The sequence below is a fragment of the Melanotaenia boesemani genome, chromosome 8, assembly GCF_017639745.1.
Source record: "Melanotaenia boesemani isolate fMelBoe1 chromosome 8, fMelBoe1.pri, whole genome shotgun sequence".
In the NCBI taxonomy this organism is placed as follows: domain Eukaryota; kingdom Metazoa; phylum Chordata; class Actinopteri; order Atheriniformes; family Melanotaeniidae; genus Melanotaenia; species Melanotaenia boesemani.
The window spans coordinates 26,211,529-26,230,865 of NC_055689.1; the positions used below are offsets into that span (position 1 = coordinate 26,211,529).

The following is a 19,337-nucleotide window of genomic DNA, read 5'->3' on the forward strand; positions in this document are numbered from 1 at the left end:
GTAGGTATTTTCTCTCCTTTCACAGTAGATGGCACTGGGGATGGGTTTACTGTGTATTGTCTTAATAACAAAAGGCTCTTTTTTTTTTTTTTAGAATTTTAAGGCTATTTATCCTTAATTAAATAGATCGAAGTGCACTGTTATTATTGTGCTGCTAATGTATTTCATATTGATTATTTATCTGTTGAATGTTCCCATATTTAATTAATTTCTGATAACATTTCTTTCAGGTGAGATTATTAATTATTTCTTGCTTTTTCCAGATTCGTTGTTAAATTGTGCAGCTGTAATGGTGTTAAAGTAATGTTAAAGTGTTAAATGGTGTTAAAAATCACGAAAACCAAAGATAATACGCAGTAGTATTGGGAAGGGTTTATGGGATTTTTTTAAACCGGAAAAGAGGCGGGGACAGTTGTAACGTTAGCAACCACGCTGAGAGACAAGAACGGTTATCGATACTGTGACGAACTGCTTTCTAAAATGTTTTCAGATACACATTTAATCTATGCCTGACACCTCAAGAACAGCTGGATCTACTCGAAAAGCGGTGTTTGTTGTTATCGAGCCGGTAAGAATCGAAGCTGATCTTGTTTTTGGACGCCACTTAGCTGCTGCTGACTCCAGTGTAGTCACTGTCGGATCGTCGGTGATCATCTTGAACGTTAGCAGGCTAATCAGTTAGCATGTTAACAGGGAGATCGTTATCAGTAAGGGGTCATCATACCCACAAATTAATTTAAGATTTGGTTATATACAGCCATGCTTTTCTTTATGGGTTATTGTAAATGTTAGGACTAGCTCGCAAAGGCTTAAATGAATTGATGAGTTACCTCCATCGAGCTAATGCTAACATTGAAAGATTGCTAGTCAGCCTGTGACGCTGTCAATGCCTCGCCTGGTTTTGACAGCTCACTTTGAAGAGCACCGGACAAGGCCGACGCTGCACACTTCTGCAATGTGAGCTGTTTTTACTGAAAATGAGGAACTAGTAACTTTTTAAAATAAACAAATAGAGATAAAAAAAAAAGGAGACGTTTATACTTAAAAAATATACTAGACCTAGCTATAATTGACTCCCAGATAACGTCATGTTTTCAAGACAGTGGTTTGTGTTAACCTGTTTTTGGTAGCCTGCTTGCTACAGTTAGTTTTAAAGGAGCTTATATTTACTTTATTTTTAAATTGTGTGCATTTTAGTGATAATGCATCCATAATCATATCATTAACATTTGTTAAGGATAACATGGATTTTTGGCAGTGGTGTCTATGAACGCCCCACCCATTAAGGTCTTTTGTATCTGAAATCTGAAAATTAAATTAAAAATACTTGGACAACAACAAATATCCTGCATGAAAAATATTTTGGTGGAGAGAAAATGTCAGCAACATATAGTGGAGTTAATATGCTAGAACCCTTTTGAGGAAAAGTTCTGATCAGTTTGTAGTTTGTGGCATTATAAATAGCTCTTTTAAATAAGAAATTCGATCACTTGAACATTTATTGAAGTAAAAAATATGGTAAGGATTTAGTTAAACCACTCATAGTCATTTAAAATGTGCTCCTGGCGATTCAGTGCTTCTTTTCAAACTGAAACTTTGGACGGTACTGCTTTAATCTTTAATGAAAATGTTATAATTCAGTCTCTCATAATTCGTTGTTTAAAATATTAAACTTAAAATGAGCTAGTAACTAAGGCTGTCCATTAACTGTGGTGGAGCAGAAATGAAAATGTTTCCTTCTCAAATATACAGGGATGTAAAAGAAAGTAACACTAAATAAATGCTGCAATACAAACCTTTGGAAAATGTAAATGCATTAATTTACTTTCCATTGCTGGTATTTAATATCTTGAAATATTGTCATGTTACCCCTTGTAGATAACGAGAGAACGGTTTGTGATGGCGAGAGAGTTTGCATAGATAATGGATAGTCACTCATGGCTCTCTAGTGAAATCAGATTTTCTTAGTGTGTACTACTAGCTGCCAGCTACTATAGTATTTACTGCTGCAGGCAGTTTATTTCACTTGATCTTTTGATCGGATCCTTTCAAAGTTCAGGGCAATTACACAAGCATAGTAAGATAAATAGAAATCTACTGGATCTTTTCTCTGATCAGCATGTTTGAGTTTATTATTTGTATGAAAAGTACAGCTATTCTACATTGTCTAAACTGGACTGATAAGATGTGGAGATGTTGATGACGAAGTGAGGAAACAGATATATTGATTTGCACCTTGTGAACATGAACTTTAATTCTGCTGCTTCTTTGTGCTTATGCTTATTTCTGCATCGACCTGTTAGGAAGCAAGATGTGTTCAAATGTCCTCCTTTCTGAAGTGAAAGACTGAAATTAGTTAGCTTTGTGGCAAACAAACAATACCCGTAGAATCAAAACCCAAACACCCCATTATCCAACAACACAGAATAAGATTTAATTGTTCTGTCGTTCTATGGTTTAACGCATACATTTGCTCTTTTTAGTTGTTGTATAAGTTTGAAAACTCAAACATGGACATTCTAGGTTTAAAAAAAACCTATGATCTTACAGTATAGTTGCATTAAACACTTTGTACCAATATAAAAATATGTACAAACCTGGCCACATCTATGATCTAGTTCAGGGCTACTCAGTTCGGTCCTACGAGGGCCGCAATCCAGCAGGTTTTCCATGTATCCCTGCACCAACACACCTGAGTCAAATTAATGAGTCATTGTGTAGAACCTGATTGGCTGTTAGAGCCACCTAATTTGACTCAGGTGTGTTGGTGCAGGGATACATGGAAAACCTGCTGGATTGCGGCCCTCGTAGGACCGAATTGAGTAGCCCTGATCTAGTTAGTGGTGGATTGCAGTTTGCCATACATGTTTTATTGGTCTGAGGAGGCCTTTACAGGTAGAGAGAGTTATTGAATAGAGAGATAATATTAGTCATTACATGAACAGTGTTTTTGTACAGTATAAAGAGTGAAACATTAACAGCTGTTAGGACTATTGGAATACATTAGCAAGCTGATAAATGCTTCATCATCTTATTACCATTTATATTATGCAGTGGAGTAGCTGCTTTAATTTTCTTAGTAAGGTCATTAACTACCTTTTTTTTGTCAATTGCCCCTTTTCCCCTGAGAACATGTCTTTAAAGCATTGACTCATTAGTATATATATGATTTATTACTGAAGAGGTGTTTTGACTTTGGTATATTTTGACATGCTTGTTGGCTTTATTATGCTACAATTCTTTAATAAAAAAAAACCCAAAAAAAAAACTCTTGACAGAATGACCCAGAGTAACCCATGTCCTCTGTCATTCTACCAGCATGTCCTCTGCTCTCCTTTTGACTGTCTCAGTCGAAGGGATGAAGACCTTGCAGCCTTGTCATGAGGCCTGATATTAAAAAGGTCCAATGGTTTCTTGTCATTCCACTGTAGATGACACGTCTTGTTGTAGGTGAAACAATGATATCTGAAAAGCAACACATAGTTTCAAGGATATGCACAGGACTGTGACAAGAGGAGGTTTTAAAGTTGTATACATCCAGTAGAAAGAATAGAAAATATTTTAATAGTTTGGGATTATTAATAATATTAATATTTCTGACTCTCTTCTGACAGACTCATAATAAATCCATTTGATTCATGACTGCTTGCTTATTTAGCACTCTGCAGGATTAATTTTTTTCCAGTTAGCCTCCAGCAATAGAAGTTGCATCAATTTATGTCCTACATCACTACTTTATTATTCTTTAAATAATATTTAGCTTCACCCAATAACTGCTAGCCTGAGTAGAAGAAGCCCCCACACATGGTTAAGCGTGATCAGGATATGTATAAATATTTTCATAACACAGCCTCATGGTTTCTGTGGCGTCATGCAGATCACACATCTGGGTGACAGCATGTTGGTTGAGTTATTGACAGCTCCTTGGTTTATTGCTTGGCAAGTCTGTGTCTGATAATAAAAGGAATGTTTAAGTCATGCAGGAAAGCTTTTCATGTGAGAAGATGGCTCAGGTTACTGTAGCTTGACTGTGGTTGCGTTGTCCTTTTCCGATGTCCAGTATCAAATGTCAGGTTAATAAACGTGGTTTAGAAACAAAAAGTTCTCCTTTGTTTTGAAGGTATGAACTCAGGAAGTTGCTTGACAAGTTTTGTGCTGAATGTTGTTATTCTTTTTCTCTGTCATGTTCTCAGAGCGGTCGGTGAGCAATGCCGCCATCATCTAGCTGTGACTGCCCTCACCTGGACTGCGTGGGGGAGATCACCAAGGAGGAACTTATTCAGAAGTCCCATGTAAGAGACCCTCTTTCCAGACCCTGTCCACTCTCCTTACTTTTCTCTTTACCCTTTTTTAATAATGATTTAAATATACTGTAACTTCATAAGTCTGAATCTTAACCTGAGCATCCTCATATATTTTTAGGGCCAGTGCCAAGACTGTAAAGTCAGAGGACCAAATCTGTGGGCATGTTTGGAGGTAACAAGATTCTTGCCAGGAAAAAAATTATCGATCTGACTGTGTGAAATACTATCTCATAACACTTTGTTTTTTTAACACCCTTCTGCCTGCATCCTCTGCTTGCTTTTATGTTTTGTTTTTCCTTTTGTTTTTTTTTCTCCAGAACGGCTGTGCATATGTGGGCTGTGGAGAATCTCACACCGATCACAGCACTGTTCACTCGCAGGTGAGAGATCTCAGAACCTTCTGCATGCCTTTCAGCTAAGCAGTTGTGATGATTTAGTGGAAAGGGAGAAAATGAAGGGATGCAGCTTAAATAAAGGACGTCTTGACTTGTGATGCCAAATTGGAAATGGTTGTAACCAAAAGACGGCGGTATCAAATAGAGTAGCAGAGGGGGCACAGATGGCAGTTCAGGACAGAATTACCACATCAGAGTCCCAGGAGTCAGTACTTAGAATAAAACTGCCTCAAGTACTGCTTTTATATTTAAAATTTCATCTCTCCGTGATCTCAGAGTCTACACGTGCATCCTTTAGCTTTTTTGAAGTGAACGAGTTGTTAAAAACCACCAAGCTCACTCTCTGTGCCTCCACATTCAGTTCAGTTTCAGCAGTGGATCATCCATTATTAATTGCCATTCCTCAGGGAAGTGGGGGAGATTCAGTAGTGCTGTCAGCTCCATGGTTACAGTGTCTACTCCTCCTAGATATTCTGCAGTTCACTCAGCCCCAGGTGTCCTGGTTGTTGACTAAGGCTTTTCCCTGAGCATAGTAGTGCCAAATGGGCTTAGGAGTATGGGCAGATAGAAAAGGCTAACTTCATTTTACTGTGCATAGTTGTACCTGCAGCAATGCAAATCCAGTGTAGTCCAAACTTTGAGTCTTTTGAAGTGCTAACATCTTGAGAAGTGGTGCTCTGCATTCAGATGTAAAGTGACTTCATTGCATGGTATCTTTAAATCTTATACAATTAGAGACCATGCTTAATTAGTGCTATGGAAACACGAAAGGGTGGAAACTTTTGTATCTCATTCTCTTCACTATATAAGAATCAACTAGATTAGATTCTCTATAGTCTATGAATGAGGGCCTGCTAATCAAACTGTACTGGAGTAAATATGATCAATTAATTCTGAATTTGGGAGTTAAAATGATTGCTAAATGAGCCAATATGACATGTTGAAACTTAAATTCTGGTTTTATAAAAGAGTATACACAATTATAATTTACATGAATTTTTAATTTAAAATATTATTACACTTAGAGAAGGGCTTTTGAAACAAATTTAGAAATCCTGTATTTTGCAGATGGTGAATTTAATCCATACAGTTGCTTTTGAGCTGCTAGTACTCAGAAAACAGTGAGTTTTGCTTTGTGAACTTCTACAAATCCATTGAAAAGACCACCCTGGGAAGCATAGTGACTGCCTGTGTTTGTTATTTCTTATTGATTTGAGTCTTGAAAGCAGAAGGCTAGAGAGGAATAGGAGATCTAACTGTTTAGTTTATTTATTTGTTTATTTTTTATTCACTGACAAAACTAGACCTAACCTGCTTCTTAACAAGACTTCACACTGAAGCAGATATTAGACTGAGAAAAGCACAGCATCAGCTTACCATTTGTGTTTGTTATAGATTAAATATTTGTGAACATGGCAAAAGTTGCACTGCATTAACATTTATTTAGCTTATAATGTCAAAATAAAAAACACTATTTGGGTTGGTAAAATATGTGTCCCGTTGATGCTTTTATTCAGTGCTCTGCTTGGTATATTTCCCTTCATGAATGATGTAAATGGGGTATTTTTGGGGGGAGGCTGTACTCTGTCTGATGTGTCACCTCTGCAATATCAGCCATGCCCTGCTGTGCAAAGGCTGATGCAGGCCTGATGAATAATACAGAGTCTGCTGGTCGGCTGCTGCTCACGCTTAGCCTCACGTTAACCTGTCAGAGCTACAGTGGGTCGGCAGAACTCAGCTGAGTTTCTTTAATAGCGCCCATCTCCCTCCACCTGTAATATGAGCAGGCTAAGATAAAGGGCTCCGCCTGAATTTGGTTCCACTTTTTGTATTAGGAAGTCGAGTTATCATCTCATGAAGGTGGAATGTGCAATTTTACCACTCATTTAACAATTTTTTTTATTTTAAAAAGTGAAAATGCAAATTTATACTTTAACATTTTCAGGTTTTTTTTTATTTAAGTGGAAAAAGTGGTTTAAATTGATCAGTACTATCAGTGATGCTAAATTCTACATTACAGTTTAATAATAATAGATTAGATTTCTATAGCACTTTTCAAGGCACCCAAAGTCCCTTAAACACTCACTCCTCATTCATACTTGGCGATAGTTAGCTACATGTGCAGCCATAGCTACCCTGGGGCAGACTGGTGGAAACATGGCAGCCAATCCACACCAACGGCTGCTCCGACCACCACCGAACATTCATGCACATTCATTTGTCTGGCCCAAAGACAGATTGACTCGGGGAGCGGGAGTAGCTCAGGTGGTGCTCTACCATAAACATGGTTTTATATGATGTATATCAACTTATTTGTGTACAGGAGACGAGGCACAACCTCACTGTGAATTTGACCACGCTTCGAGTGTGGTGCTATGCCTGCGGCAAAGAGGTTTTCCTGGAGCGGAAACTTGGTCCACATTCGCCCCACGCCAACATCAAACCCCTCCCCTTAACGCAGAATGCTAGTCAGGTAGGAGTTTCTTATATTACTATATACTTACATTATAATTATATCACAGATTATATCACATCTACACTTGTTTTAGTTGAGAAGTAAGTTTAATGATAAGCTCTGCAGAAAATTTTGGGTTGTCCTGTCAGCTTTCAAATGACCATTGTGATTTCATGAGAAATTCCACCGGTTCCCTGTGACACTGTAAACAGTGGTTATTCATTTACTCAGTAAGACTTATTTGTGCTGTTGCCCCAGGACAACAACAAGGCTCCTGGGAGCCCAACCTCTCTGAGAGTGCCCTCTAATGGAGCCTGTGAAGATCTAGACATGGAGATGGAGGAGGAGGACGACTTGCGTGCCAGAGGTGAGCATCGGCAGATCATGGCTTCAGCTTGTTGCTACATAAATAACACAAATGCATAGTTAAATTTAGTTATCTATAAAAGTATATCTGGTAATTATATTATATTGGAAATATTTTGTATTTATAAAATCTGCTCATATTTAGCTTTTGCACTTGCAGCAAAATGAAGAGCAAGGGATATTCCTTTTTGTGGCACACCCATTAATATCTGCTTCTATGTCAACAAATATCTTAGAAAAATTTGTTTATACAAAATATTCTTATCAAGTGTTTCCTTTCTCTTTCCTGTCAGTTTACTAATTAAAATAATACTTTTAAAGTTGATGCAGTGATTAAATTACAGCTCCATCATCTCTAATCCAAGTTTGACTAAATTTAAAATGAACACCTGGAACAGAGGAGCGTAGCTAGCAGCAGTTAACTTCAAAGCAAAGATTATGATTAAAATTGAAAAGGAGCAGTAAATTCAGTTTATAAAAGCTCAGACAAACCAAGCAGACTTCAAAGAACTGGAGCTGATGAAAAAACAGCTGATGTGTTGCCTCACCCTTCCTCAAGTTCTAAGATAGTTTTATCATAGCAGCCAACCAAAACCCCGCCTGAAGAGGAGTAAAATATTTTTTTCCCCATTTGATTTTCATCTGCTACAGCTGTTTTGACATTGTTTGACTTTATAGTGTTTGCAGCAATGATCTCTCCAGTGTCTAGGTCTTTGCTTCTTTATACCAGCAGTGTAACTCTAGGACTGACTGAAGCCACTGAAAATAACACTATTTTCACTCAGCAATGTGAGATGCACACAAGCTCCACCTAGCAGCATATGTCATGTTAAACCTCATGTGGTGATGCTCAGATGGGCACCGGTCACTGCAATGATTATATTTCTCGTTAATACAGAGGAGTAAGATCATCAGCAGAATAGGCTGCTCACACAAAATTAAATGTTTTTAAAATGTGAAATTCCCCCTCCCATGTGGGTGCAAGGGTGGGACGGAATGTAATATGAGATGAAAGGGGCAAGTTCATGCTGAGATGAAGAAAGATGCTTCCTCTAGTGATAGTAATTTTTGTCCCTTAGTACATGGCAAAAAGGACTTGCTCATAGCTCTTCTGGCATACATTTAATTGTGCTAATTTCTCAAAATGTAAACAAATAAAGGCCAAGAAACAGGGCTCTAGTGAATTAATGGAAGGATTGTTCCTCCTGCTAAAACATTATGGCAAAGGTGGTTCCAAATCTGGGAAAATAAAAACAGAAATAAGACCAAGAATAATAGAAGAAGAAGAAGAAGAAATAGTTTATTAATCCCTTTGGAAAGTCCTCAGGGAAATTTGTGAGTGTAATAGTGGGAGTCATAAATATAAACTTTATACAGAGTTAAGCGACCGCAGCAGCTGAACTGAAATACACCGGGTTGCCACTTTCTGAGCTCTTGGTGTAAAATATTAATCCCTGAAATGGAATGGTGTTGTAAACATGTAGACACTTTCTACCTACCATCAAAATGTACAAGTATTTGATGAGAGGCTTGTTTTAACTTCCTGGTGCTCTGCCTCTTTCAGGTCTGACAGGGCTGAAGAATATAGGCAACACATGCTACATGAATGCTGCCCTTCAGGCTCTGTCCAACTGGTGAGTCCTCTGTTTCCCCTGTCCACCCCATGTCTGTCTTCCCCACATCAGCCTCTTTGTCTTTTTCTATGCTCCCTGATATATTTCTTCTAGTTATTTTCATCTTGTTGCTCAGTCTTTTACCATACTTTTTAATTTTTTTTTTCAATAGCCATTTGCTGCTTTATTCTCTGTTTTCCTGCTTCTTGCAGACTGTGAGAAATGACCACGGCTGTGTTCATTTGGGAGAGTGATGGCTAAGTGAGAACTGGTGCAGTGCACCATTTGATATGCCAGAAATGGCCTTTTGTAGTTCCCTGAAGACTCTTCTGTTACAAATCAACACAAACTCGCTCCCCATTCCCTCTTCTTTTTACTTTCCCACTGTCCGCTTTCTGTTTCTTTTTTAGTCTTCTACTTTTTTAAAATTATTGTATTGAAGTGCCAATCCATCTGTTTAAATTAGAGCTCCAGTACAAAGCTCCCCGTATTACTTCATGTATTTTGTTTTTTTTTATAAAACATAAAGCACAACAAAACTAGTTTTCTCTTTTCTAAAAACCATGTGCTCATGGGTTTACAATTTTTAAAATGAGCTAGATGATGCCAACTCTGGTACAAATCAAAATAGTTAAAGATGTGGGTCAAAATTTGCAATCTAAATCATGCTCCAAAAATATAAGAGGATCTGAGTCACACAGCTGCAAGAGGAGGGACCTTGTCTGAAACTTTCTTTTGATGTCTGTTTGTGTGAGAGCTGCTCCTCTCAGTTACTGTCGGGTCATTATTCAGTCCAAAGGACTTCTCTCTTGCCAGAGGAAGGGAACACACCATGCTTTATTCATTCTGTTCTTCATCGCTTTCTTGCAAACTCCTGTCCATTCTGTAGCTGTCAAGTAAAATTCCCTCAGCTGTTTTTCTTCCCAGTCATTCTGGTGTCCTTCAACTCTCAGCTTTTTTTTTTTAGGAAAGTACATCTCGGAATTTGTGATACCACTCTGCAAGTGAAATAAGAATTTAATGAAATGAAAAATACAGACTCGAGGTCGCGTTGTGGAAAAAATACAAGCTCAGACCTCGGCTTGTCTCCCGTTATCAAATCAGTTTAATTTATTATGCATAAATCAACACAAAGTGCTTTACATCATAGAAAACAATTATGTATATTAAAACAAGCCTTCACACACAAAAGTATATAACAAAATTATTATTTTTTTTCATGCAATTCTGTGTTTATTATAAAATGATGCATCATTAAATGATTATGGTATGAAAGGGGCCATTTAACAAGTATAAAACAAAAAGTTCTGATTAGAAATCTTTCTGGTAATCATTACCAGACAGTACCTCCTTTTTCTAAAAGAAAATATTGAATAAAAACTTTGTTTTTCCCTATACCATCCCTTTTTTTTCATTGCAGCCCACCCTTGACGCAGTTTTTTCTCGAATGTGGCGGCCTGGTGAGGACGGACAAAAAGCCTGCTCTCTGCAAAAGCTACCAGAAGCTGGTTTCAGACTTGTGGCACAAGAACAGGTGTTTGGTCTTTGTCCCTCTTCTGGCTGTTACTGCAGTCAGTCCTCTTTAAATGCGTACACATTAACACATTTTCCCACCAGCTACATTTTGTGAGTTCAGATGCCATTTTTAGTTCTTTCTCAGTCATATGTGATGGCATAGTGAGAGTTGTCTGTCAGAATACCATTTTTCCTACCTCTGCAATATAAACTGTGACTGGACCTGCAGATTTTTATAGCAGACTCTGTTTTCTCTTGTGACAGACCGTCTTATGTGGTCCCGACCAATTTGTTCCAGGGGATCAAAGCCATAAATCCTATGTTCAGAGGGTATTCTCAGCAGGTGAGTCATCCCAGTTGAGGAAATAAATGTGCATGAGAGGTGACAAATAGAACATGGGAATATGCATCTCATTTTGAATCATATTCAGCTGTATGTTGTAAATGTTGCTGTTAATCAGCTGATGTAACCTTTTAAGATTTGAGTGATTTTTCTCTGCTTGTTATGGTCCTTTACAGAATGAAAGGAACAAGAATTGAGTAAAAAATGAATGAAAAATACTTAATACTTCTTAATTAATAAGAATTATTATTATAAGAATTACACTGGTTTGAGCTCAAATCATTCTGATCAGAGAAAGTTCCATCCAGTTACTCAAATATAATTACATTCATACACACAGAAAAATCCTCACATTAGGTCTTAAAATCTAATGCTTGATTTGATTCCATGTGGTGCTTGAAAGCAAAGCTAATCTATTACAAACATGAGGGGTTTTAAGAGATGTTAAACTGAAGCACTTCTTGTCTTTAGCCAGCTTATACAAGTAAGGGTTTTATAAGCCTGAACGGTGAAATGATAAATGTGCCTCTTTCCTCTATGCTTGCCAGTGTTTGTTTAGAAGGGTTAGCTGAGGAATATTCATTTGATACGCCATGCTGGGCTGCACAGCTCTGGATTTAGAATTACAATGAAAACAGTTAACGTGCCAGCTCCTGGGAAAGGAGAGTTAATTTCACTTGAAGATGGAGATTGGATTTCTGAGGTTCGTTAAGTTTGATTACACTTTCATGAATGTTTGGTTTCGGATTTTGTGATCCAGAATTGGGCTGAACAAGAAGCTGAAATGGTGGTTGGGTTGTGTGTAATTTGGGAGATTAGCTAAGGGAAACCTTTACTCTTTTGATTTATATTCTGGAAGAAGCGTTCCTGAGTTATTTTAAAAGTTTATTTCAGTAACAGGGAATTGACTTTTTGTCACCCAGACAACAGTAACCAAAACAGAAACAATATCTCAATCAACAAGAAATAATTTGTGTTTTTTTTTCCCACTGGACCTTTAGGACTCCCAGGAATTTCTGCGCTGTTTAATGGATCAACTTCACGAGGAGCTCAAGGAATCGATGCCTGAGCCCTATGACCAGTCCAACAGCATCGCCATGGACGACGGGCCCGAGGAGGATAACCACAGCCAGTCAGATAATGACTTCCAGTCATGTGAGTCCTGTGGCAGCAGCGAGAGGGCTGATAATGAGGTGCAGGGTGGGAATGTTCTCATGGAAGACACGAACGAGGCAGAGATGCTGATTGCTGAGAATGATGAGATCCAGGCCAACAGGGAGTGGCAGAAGGAGAAGAACATGATCAATGATTTTTATCGATCTGGGGTAAACGGTGTAATGGGTGGAAGCAATGGGGCAGACATTGACAAAGATGTTGACACCTCCACTGAGGCCACGCCCATTATTAGCAGCCAAGGAGCCATCAAGGTTCAAGGCAGGACATCAGGTAAGAATAAAGAAGTCTGACTTGCTAACATTCTTTGTTTCCTGACTTTTTGACATTTAATATTTAGTTTGAAACCTAAAACCTGGTCATCTTGCCACCAGATTGCTTTCCAGATATTCAAATTTCCAACACTACAAGACCACAAAGTCCAGTCCCTATGGAAGGACATATTCCCAAAACGTCCAGCAGCCCACCCAAAGCTGCCTCTAGCTGGCCCAGCTTGAATCCTGCTCACAAGAAAGGTACATAGCTTTTGTTGGCAAGAATTAAATACCAAATTGATCCGCATTATGAGATGCAGTCATTTCTAAATAGAAACCTGGAAAGTAACTATATCCCCCCATCTATCTTTGCTGACTCTTTTGTTAGACATACTGAACTGTAAATCAATATTCTCACATTTCCGACTCTCTGCCCCCCAACAGCAGTTACCACATTCACCCCACCAAAGAACAAGCGTCAGAAGAAATACCGCAGTGTCATTTCAGATGTATTTGATGGGACCATTGTCAGCTCAGTTCAGTGCCTCACCTGCGATCGGGTTGGTGTGACAGTGTTTTTACTCTTTGTGTACTGCAACGTGTTTCACCTCTCTGTGTCCTTACTGGCCTTGAGAATCAGTGTAGAATAGCAGGGAGGGAAATACATAAAGGGACACTATGAAAAGAAAATCAAATCTTGCTGCGCTCTGATGTTTTTATATACTTATGATAATAATATGATATTGATTGAAGGATAATATTCTGCTAGGTTTCATTTAACGAACCAACTGTGTAAAGAAATATTAAACTATGACCAGCTGAAACATAACTGTCTGTAACTGTCAGGTGTCTGTGACCCTGGAGAACTTCCAGGATATATCGTTGCCCATTCCCGGGAAAGAAGACTTAGCCAAGCTCCACTCATCCACCCACCAGACGTCCCTGGTAAAAGCTGGCTCCTGTGGGGAAGCTTATGCACCTCAAGGCTGGATAGCATTTGTCATGGAATACATTAAGAGGTGTGTGTAAAACATGCATGTTTTTTTTTTTTAAATTACACGCTAAACACTAGTTTTTTTATTTATTTATTATTTTTGTGTTTGTTTTTTAGCTGGTTCTGGGGTCCGGTGGTTACGCTACAAGACTGCCTGGCAGCGTTCTTTGCCAGGGATGAACTAAAAGGTAAGCAAAAGGGTGGAAAAGGGATCTGTTTCTAACAGAAACATCAAGATTAATATCTCAATAACTGTGTGTTCGTTGTTTCTTAGGAGACAATATGTACAGTTGTGAAAAATGCAAGAAGTGAGTCATTTTGATGGCATTTGCTTGAGACCAAACAAGATATTTATTTCAGAGTAAAACAGTGACATGACCTGTAATGGCTTTTTACTTCTCTGCTTTTAGATTACGAAATGGGGTCAAGTTTTGTAAAATGCAGAATTTGCCAGAGGTACACACAATTCTAGCTACTCATATCATGAAAAAACCTGCATCTGTATCTATTCTGCCAGAGGATTTTTCTGTAAAATGACTGAATTGTATTTCCCTCTGCTCCAGATTCTGTGTATTCACTTGAAGCGCTTCAGACATGAACTGATGTTCTCCACCAAGATAAGCACCCATGTGTCTTTCCCACTTGAGGGCCTGGATCTGCAGCCTTTTTTGGCCAAAGACGGCTCCGCCCAGACCACCAACTATGACCTGCTGTCAGTCATCTGTCACCATGGCACTGCCAGCAGTGAGTGGGAACAGTCACTCCCCTTTCTGTATGAGACTGGGGCAGCTGCCATTAGTTGGCACATATGACCATCCTGCATTCATTACCCTGCACATAAAATTCACATGTACTTAGTAGATTTTGCAAACGCTGCTCTCACCCATCCCTCCCTGTCTGATCCCAGGTGGCCACTACATAGCATACTGCAGGAATGATATGAATAATCTGTGGTATGAATTTGATGACCAAAGTGTGACCGAGGTGTCTGAATCCTGTGTCCAGAATGCTGAAGCATATGTCCTCTTCTATAAGTAAGTCAGCACATGAGACATTTTTACTTTCTACTCTATGGTTGTAAACTAAAACTTATTTGTCACTGCAACATTTTTAAAATTCAGACTGCTGCTTTGATATTCTCACGTTTGATGTGTTGTGTGTCTGTTCTAGAAAGAGCAACGAGGACGCAGTGAAGGAACGTAGGAGGGTGTCAGGCTTATTCAACATGATGGAGCCCAGCCTTCTGCAGTTCTACGTCTCCCGCCAGTGGCTTAACAAGTTCAAGACCTTTGCTGAGCCAGGCCCCATTTCCAATGATGACTTTTTGTGTGTACATGGAGGTGTGTATGACCATGCCATCTACTTACTGAAACCACTCCAGGGTAAAATTGCCCTTTTACTTTTTTCTATGTTTTTTGGCCAGATAATTTGTGGAAAACAACAGTATTCCTTCTCTCAATGCAGTCTTTGCTTTCATCTTTGGTGTAGATTTTGATATTTTTTTTTTTTTTGCAGCAAGACTTCAAAGTGGGATTTTACTTTGCTTTGTGCAGATGATCCTTCTTTTTTCTTTTCACTGCAACTCAGTTCTGTCCAGTTAAATTAAATGAAGTAGGAAACAATAAGACTGGTAACATCAACAGAGGATGTCTTTATAGTGTTTCCTCCTTTGCAGTCAGCTCATAAGCACATAAACCAGCTTGTCTGGTAGATAAGCAGAGATCATTGCAGTGAAACCAAGGTTGCTTTGTAGCAGCCTGACCTGTTGTTTTATTGTACAAGCAAGTCCAAAAGTATCACAGCTTGTTTACACTTTCCTGTTAGTGTGCTGTCAGAAATGTTGTCTGTGGCTCGCTGTGGAAGCATGTGTACCTAGTCCTTACTGCTGTAGCAATACTTTTCTGCACCTTTTTTGACATTCTGGTGTCGCTCTGTTGTTTCTGATGAAATCTGGGTCTTAATTATGCTGTCCTTGTAAATTAATAAGAAATACATAATGAAATATTGAAAGGGAGCAGTATATGTTTTATGTCTGGGGAAACCACATTGTTCCCACTTTTCAAGACGAACCAGTTTAATTTTTACAAAGTTTTTTTAAATGTTCTGTTGTCATTTTTATCTCCATCAGCTTGAGTACCATAATGTTTTTAAAGAGATTATTAATGTATCATTGACAGATTTTCATCTGTTTCAGATTGTCGTGGTTTGGCATTAGTAGGGTTGGGCTCATAGAGGCTTGAGAGTGGAATGCTAAAATTTGCTCTGAAAATTAAAGTTGTCTGTGTTTTTGGCTTTTGAGCCCTAGTAGAGGTTACTCCAGATATTTAAAAGTGGATTTTAATAAATGAAGGGAAAGGTACTCAAAAGTCCCAGAAGAGACTGGAAATTGTTGAAGCATCTGTTGTTTATGTTAAAAAAAAACTTGAGGTCATAGGTAGTGCATTTCATTAGAACCTGTCTGTAATTTTCTGATCTCTTGGGAAGCTCCATTCAGAACAAAAAGACATTAAATTGTGAGATTTTGCTGGCTGAGTACTACCAATCATGATAAGAACACTGGGATGTAATGTGAGGGATGGTTCTTTGTTAAATCAGTTTGTTTGATCTGTTAAAGATACCTCTAATTCTTTTTCCTACTTGAAGCCTGTTGGTGATCCACTAGGCATACGCACACACACAAAACTATTACTTTTGAAATGTCACATTTAATGTTTTGATGTGTCTCATCAGGTGTGCCTCCCAACAAAGCCACATTCATTGATGATCTGGTGGTGATGCTGCCACAGAACGTGTGGGATCACCTTTACAGCAGGTATGCACAACTGTGAGACTGCATTTGAGCATAATCAGATCTTCCAGTAACGTCATGATTTTCTTTATCGAGTGAATTTAATTTTTTCTATTTCTATTTTCTATTACCTTCAGATATGGAGGGGGGCCAGCTGTTAACCACCTGTATGTCTGCCACACTTGTCAGATTGAGATAGAGAAACTAGAAAAACGACGCAAGTCTGAGCTGGACATGTTTGTCAGGGTGAGCATTTCTTTCCATCTATTTACTACAGAGCTGTAATGGTGACTGGCGAAGCAGCACAGAAGACACATCTTCTATCAGACACAATAAAAACTGGTGTGAGGGATAATGTATTGTGTGCCTATGTGCAGCCAGGACTAATGGGTGGATATGAGCCTATTCTCCAGTCTGTTTAACTAGTTGATAGGCTGCATGTGTTGGAGCTCTTCACCCCGGCAGTAGATGAGAGGAGTGAGCCAGATAAAAGCCTTATCATGAATGCATTGAGACAGATGCAGCTGTTAATGCCTGCTTGGTGTGCCCACTCACACAAAGGCTGCTGAGACAAGAGATAAGTGTTTTTTGTGTGTGTATATAAAAGAAAAAGGCTTCAGTAAGCTAACACAAAGACAAATGGCACTGTGTTATTTCCGAGAAAGTTGAAATTGGTGCAGTGGTGTGTTAAGACTGTCTTCTAATTGGAATAACTACCAGAGAGAATTGATTGGGTTTTCCATCTTTTCTCCTCTCAATCCTTTCATCCTCACTTTTTTTTTCTTTGCCCCCACCCATCTACCCCTCCTCTTTCTCCTCCCCATCCCTTTAAATCCTTTTTTCCACCCTCTTGTCTCTACTGCTCACTCCTCCCCCACTTCCTCTCTCCTTTTCCTCCCTCGGTAGCTGAACAAGGCGTTCCAGGAGGAGGAGACTCCGGTGGTCATATACTGCATCAGCATGCAGTGGTTTCGTGAGTGGGAGGGCTTTGTCAAAGGAAAAGACAATGGTAATTGGACTGAAGTGTCCCCCCTCCCCACCCCATTGCCTTCTTTAAATGTCTGCTTAAAAGGTTAAATGTCTCTCATGTGATACCTGATATGTGGTGATGATTTAATTTGATGTGGGAAAAACTAATGATGTAATTTGATGAGCATTTGGCTTCTAAAGCAAAGGGCTGGTATATAAATTATTTGGAATATGGGAAAAAAAAATGGCAGAAAATGATTATTTAAAAGAGAATCTAAAGTCTGAATCTGATCAGAGAAAGGGACTGCAGATTCCCTTTTTTCTTTTTCTCTTGATTTATCTTCAAAGAATTTGCTCTAGTCTCCAGAGTCAGGTTTCTCCCCTGCTACAGCGAAATGATGCGTCAAAATAGATTTTTTTTTCTTACTTTCTTGCTTTGTATTGTCATATCTATTCATAACTGCTTGTATCTGGCATGCCTGGAAATGCCTTTTATTTATTTTTTTATTCTGACTTCTGCTCCTCTAATATTTGTTTTTGCTCTGTAGTAAATGGAAAGTAGAAACTGCTTTTTATAGTCTGACAGAAACATTTGACATTTTAACACCATTGCTCTTTCAGTCATTTAGGATTTGGAGAATCTCTCTAAAAAAAGATTGAACATCACTTCTATGTATAATTCGGTACTTCCTTGTGTCTTTTTATATTTTAGATACACCAGGACCCATTGATAATTCCAAGATAACAGTAAACAAGAATGGCCATCTGATTCTTAAACAAGGTACATTTTTTTTTATAATGTATTAATTTTCTGCATTGAAATCTTTATTTAGAGATTGTGAGAAGCATAAAACAAGTTAAACCAAACTAAATAAATATCTTGTTGTATAGCGAGTCTTTTCAGAGCTGTTGAGGATTTTTTGGAATATCTTTACTGTTTCACTAATTCGTGAGTTACGTTTGTGCATGCATTGGTCCTGCAGGGGCGGACTCGGGGCAGATCTCTGAAGAGACGTGGAACTTCCTCCACTCCATCTACGGCGGCGGTCCATTGTTAACAGTGCGGCCAAACATCAGTCACCAGGAAGCCGACACATCACAGTCGGAGGAGAAGATTGAGGTGGAGACGCGCTCAGTTTGATCAAAGCACTTGACAGTAAAAAAAAAAAAAAAAAAATTAAAACAAAAAAAGAAATATAAAAGAAACCTTTTTATTTTGCACTTGACTTTATTTCCAAAAGCATTCAAGCGAAGGACCTCATCTTTTCTGCTATGTGACAGCCTTTTACAGAGGAATTTAACATGTCTGGAAAGGTTTGTCATGTTGTACAAATCTGTATAAAGAGCTCCTAAATTTCTATTAGCGTTGTAGAATTCATGTGTCAGTAAGTTTTTCAGAAATGAGCATTTAAATTGTGTGCAGCTAAAAAAATCCTCTGAATGCCATATTTTTTTCTCGACCAAATGAGCACATATATTGTATGTTCATGTGTTGCTGATACTGATAAATCACAATACATCTCGCTGTAGATATATCACACATTTTTCCTGTTGTACGAGAATATTGTCCACTGAATGGTAAGGAGAGCAAAGTGTGACACTTAAAGTGATGAATATCAAAAGGTTATGAAGGGACTAATTTCTGACTAGTCTCAGGAATGACTCGTTTTTTGCACTGTTCTGTATGAAGTACAAATTGGCATTCTCTATGCAGGTGTCTGATTTGTATTTGAATGTATCAGTAATAATGGTATGTTGGTCAAGATTCAGCTCTTGAGTGATTTATTATGTGAACAGAATTTTTTTTTTAGAAAATTTGTGGCAGGCACACTGCAATGAATGCATGCTTAACACTCAAGTACGTTTTAACATCACGTGTAATTGCATGTAAATGCAAAGATGCTCATAAAATGTGCACGCAAATCGGATCTATCTTCGCTAAATTGTAAAATGTAACCAACATCATCAGCAATCTAATTAAAGGCATTATTTTGTGTATGGTCATGGTGTAGCTTAATGTGCTGGCTGATGGGTCAACTGAATGCTGTACTACAAACTTTTGCATTTAAGTGAGATCTATCCTGATTTTCGCTGGCTGACACTATTAAAACTTGATGGAAACGTGTTGAATGTTGTGCCCTCCTTGATTTTTGTTACTGTTGTGTGAT

The 19,337-nt window shown here is 38.4% G+C and overlaps 1 protein-coding gene across 2 annotated transcripts; it reads left to right on the forward strand.

The window, feature by feature from the left end:
* Window positions 1-410: 410 nt before the first annotated feature.
* Window positions 411-19,294, forward strand: usp33 (ubiquitin specific peptidase 33). Of its 2 annotated transcripts, none has more exons than XM_041991307.1 (24): window positions 411-568; window positions 4,194-4,292; window positions 4,423-4,476; window positions 4,622-4,684; window positions 7,023-7,172; window positions 7,413-7,521; window positions 9,085-9,154; window positions 10,554-10,667; window positions 10,913-10,991; window positions 11,993-12,437; window positions 12,539-12,679; window positions 12,863-12,978; window positions 13,265-13,437; window positions 13,530-13,600; window positions 13,687-13,720; window positions 13,823-13,868; window positions 13,976-14,156; window positions 14,320-14,446; window positions 14,583-14,752; window positions 16,143-16,224; window positions 16,338-16,446; window positions 17,107-17,209; window positions 17,882-17,950; window positions 18,153-19,294. In XM_041991307.1, the coding sequence occupies exons 2-24, from the start codon at window positions 4,209-4,211 to the stop codon at window positions 18,308-18,310; spliced, it is 2,748 nt and encodes a 915-aa protein (XP_041847241.1). In that variant the 5' UTR covers window positions 411-568; window positions 4,194-4,208; the 3' UTR covers window positions 18,311-19,294. The 2 variants fall into 2 exon arrangements, with proteins under 2 accessions (XP_041847241.1, XP_041847242.1); XM_041991308.1 differs by having other exon boundaries at window positions 12,866-12,978.
* The last annotated feature ends 43 nt before the right edge of the window (window positions 19,295-19,337 follow it).

Coding starts and splice junctions, on each gene's coding strand:
- usp33 (XM_041991307.1), top strand. CDS start 4,209: ATGCCGCCATCATCTAGCTGTGACTGCCCTCACCTGGACTGCGTGGGG. Junction 4,293..4,422: donor AACTTATTCAGAAGTCCCAT/GTAAGAGACCCT, acceptor ATATATTTTTAG/GGCCAGTGCCAAGACTGTAA. Junction 13,601..13,686: donor TGCCAGGGATGAACTAAAAG/GTAAGCAAAAGG, acceptor GTTGTTTCTTAG/GAGACAATATGTACAGTTGT.